Consider the following 3,025-nt stretch of genomic DNA (forward strand, 5'->3'; position numbering starts at 1 on the left):
CCCCCACCCCATTCTCACGCCCGCCCCACCCTCCGCTTTGAACCCAGATCATGGCGGCCCTGCAGCAGGGCGGCGAGGCAAAGCAGCAGCTGCAGGACTTCTTGCGAGAGGTGGGCTGCCATGCACGCAACGGGCTGACGCTCGTCGCGCTCGACGCCAGCCGCACGCCTGCAGCCGCAGCTGCATATGCAGCACTCGGGTTTGTTGAAGAGATGGGCGCTTCAGTGCTCGTACAGGCAAACACGGCTTACTCAGCAGGGCAGCACCACAACTTGCACTGCCTTGCTCAGCCTGGATGGCATCCCATCTTGCATGCTCGTCCGCCAGCTTGGGCGCCACGCTGCCCCACCGTCACTGCCTGAGACAATAATTTTCACAACACCCATCGTTTTTCCCACCCCCGCCTCTGTCCACCTCAGCGCCTGGACGACCCTGGGTTTGGTGAGGCGCTGGTGAAGCTGCTGGTGCTGGGGCACTCGCGGCTGGACCAGGTGGGTGCCAGGGCTGTGTGAGTGTATATGTTTGTGTGTGTGTGTGTGTGTGTGTGTGTGTGTGTGTGTGTGTTTGTGTGTGTGTGTGCTCGCGCGCACGCGTGTGCGCGTGTGTTTGCCTATGTGTGTGTCTTCAGGTGTGTGTGTACTTGTGCTTCGTCAAGAGAGAAAAAGAGAGAAAGGGTGTGTGTGTGTGTGTGTGTGTGTGTGTGTGTGTGTGTGTGCACGCGCACGCGCGCACACATGCATGTGCGAGATGCGATGTTTTTCTTACAACATCCCTTCACCGCGTGCCCTTCTTACCCAAAGGTGGAGGCTGCCAAGGGGCAGCGCGGCGGCGGGGGCGGGGGCGGAGGCCTCATGTCTGCTCTCATGAACATGGGCTTTGAGGAGGTGACACCGGGGGCGGGGGTGGGGCTCCGGGTGCTCGTGCAGCAGGAGCAGGGCTGCGGTTGGGGTCGCAGATGGGCGTCGTGGGAGCGCTTGTTTGGAGCCAGCAGCACCAGGAACGGCCTTTGTGGGGTTTGAAGATTGGTGTGCTGCCATATCGCTGCCTCTCATACCGCCCCCCTCGTTTCCGCTGTTTATCCGCCGCAGCTGCTGTGGTTCACGGTATCCAGCCTCCTAGAGAAGTGAGCGCCTTTTTGCCCTCTGGCTTGAGCGTTAGCCTTTGTGTTCCTGAACCTCTTGCCTCTGGCCGCAGTGTGCGGTGTTCGGTGTGCCCCTGCATCTGGACCAGGCAGCGTTCTGACAGTCATTGGTGGGCCAAGTCAGCACGGCTTGACTTTGAGGCAAACCCTCTGGGAAGGGCCTAAATCAGCGCCACCTCTTTGACGCTAGACCTGCCCCACATCCCCACCCGGCCCGCAGGGGCATCAAGTGGCCCCGCGACGGCACGCGCCCCTCAGCCGTGCGCGACGGACTGTTCGAGCCTTCCCACGCGCGCCTCGTGCAGCTGCTCGCGGCCCTCTGCCCCGCCGCCACGCTCGCCGCGCTGCGCGGCCCGCTGACGCGCCGCCTGGCGGCACACACGCAGCCGGCGGGGCCCGCGGAGAAGGCGGAGCATGCGACAGTCGCGGAGGCCGCCGCGGGCCTGCTCGCGTCCGGCGCGCCGTTCCTGCTCCCCGCGGCCACCGGCCCCGCCAGCACTTCCATGGAGGTCGACGGCGGCGCCGACATTAGTGCAGCCGGCGGTGCCAGCGGCGAGGGTGGGGGCAGCGGCGGCGGCGAGTGGGCGGTCGCGCTGGTGCGGGACGGGCTCAGGGGCTGCAGCCTGGAGATGGCGGCGTCCTGGGCGGCCGCCACGCGGTTCGCATTGGATCACCTGATGCCGCCCGCCGGCGCCGCCGCCGAGGCCGCGGGTGCGGGGTTGAATGGCGAGGGGGACGACGAGGATGGGGACGGCGGCGGCGGCGGCGGCGGCGGCGGCGGCGTGTCATCAGACCCCGCGGCGGCCGCGGCGGAGCGCGGCCTGCGGGCGCTCTTCGCTGCGCTGCTGGCCGTGCCTGGCGGCGGCGCGGGCGCGCCGCTGCTGCTCGAGCTCAAGCGGCTGCGGCTGTTTGAGCAGGCTGTCGCCTCCATCCGCACGTACGAGCCCGACCACGACAAACTCACCACCCTGCGGCAAGCCGGCGCCGCAGACGCGCCGCCGGCGGGCGCGCCGTGCTTCGCCGGCGGCCGCGGCTGGGACGCCCGGCGCGGCGGCGGCAGCGCGCGTGCGTTTGCGTCGGCGTTCCGGCCCCCGAGGGAGGCGCGGGGGTTCTTGGGGGGCGTGATTGCTGAGGTGTCTCTGCTGATGGACGCGCGGGAGCAGCCGTCGGCAGTGCAGGTGCGCGCGATTGGGAAGATATGGCGGCCCGGTCCGAGGGCGCTTGGGGGCGATGAAAGGGGCAGCGAGCATACGGGGCATAAGCACAACGCTGGGGCGGTTTTGGGTGACAGGCTCGGACGAGCGGGCCTCATGTGATTGGTAAGGGTTGCGCAAAGCAGTGGGTGTTTGCCCCAGGCCTGTGAGCGAGGCAAGCGGGGCGCCTCGGGTATCAACACACCGGTGCTATTTGCACAGGACGACTCACGGCGTCCCCGACCACCAACCATCGGCAACGCAACATCACCGCCCGCAGGAGCTGGCCGGGAAGCTTCTCGCCGACCTGGCGGCGCTGATGGCGCCGTCCGTGGTCGGCCCCGCGCTCGCGGCGCTGCGGCGCGCCGGGAGCCTCTCGGACTTGGCGGCAGCGGGGGGCGGGGGCGCCGCCGCAGGCGCGCTCGCCGCAGGCGCGGACAGCGGGGCTTCGTCTCCCATAGAGCTCGAGCTCGGCACGGCGGCGGCAGCGCGCGGCCCCGCCGGCGGCGGCGGCGGGAGCGGCGGCGGCGGCGGCGCGGAGGGGCTGGTGCTGCTGCTGAACCCGGGCTCGGCCGCGCTGGCGGCGCAGCTGCGGGCGCTGGTGGTGCGGCTCGTGGTGTCTTTCCAGCGGCAGTGCGGTGCGCTCGCCATGCTCAAGGGCCCGGGCGAGCTCGGGCCCGCGGCAGCGGCG

The 3,025-nt window shown here is 69.6% G+C and overlaps 1 protein-coding gene across 1 annotated transcript in view; it reads left to right on the forward strand.

Moving 5' to 3' along the window:
* Positions 1–50: 50 nt before the first annotated feature.
* MNEG_14662 (hypothetical protein) overlaps positions 51–3,025 on the forward strand; it is a gene marked incomplete at both ends in the record, with an annotated part of 4,091 nt that continues 1,116 nt past the window's right edge. Inside the window, 6 exons of the mRNA XM_014036866.1 lie at positions 51–110; positions 420–491; positions 801–902; positions 1,089–1,123; positions 1,362–2,319; positions 2,615–2,972. Coding sequence (XP_013892320.1) covers positions 51–110; positions 420–491; positions 801–902; positions 1,089–1,123; positions 1,362–2,319; positions 2,615–2,972 — 1,585 coding nt within the window. The remainder of the gene's footprint in view (positions 111–419; positions 492–800; positions 903–1,088; positions 1,124–1,361; positions 2,320–2,614; positions 2,973–3,025) is intronic.

This window comes from Monoraphidium neglectum, assembly GCF_000611645.1.
Source record: "Monoraphidium neglectum strain SAG 48.87 unplaced genomic scaffold scaffold04663, whole genome shotgun sequence".
Taxonomy (NCBI): domain Eukaryota; kingdom Viridiplantae; phylum Chlorophyta; class Chlorophyceae; order Sphaeropleales; family Selenastraceae; genus Monoraphidium; species Monoraphidium neglectum.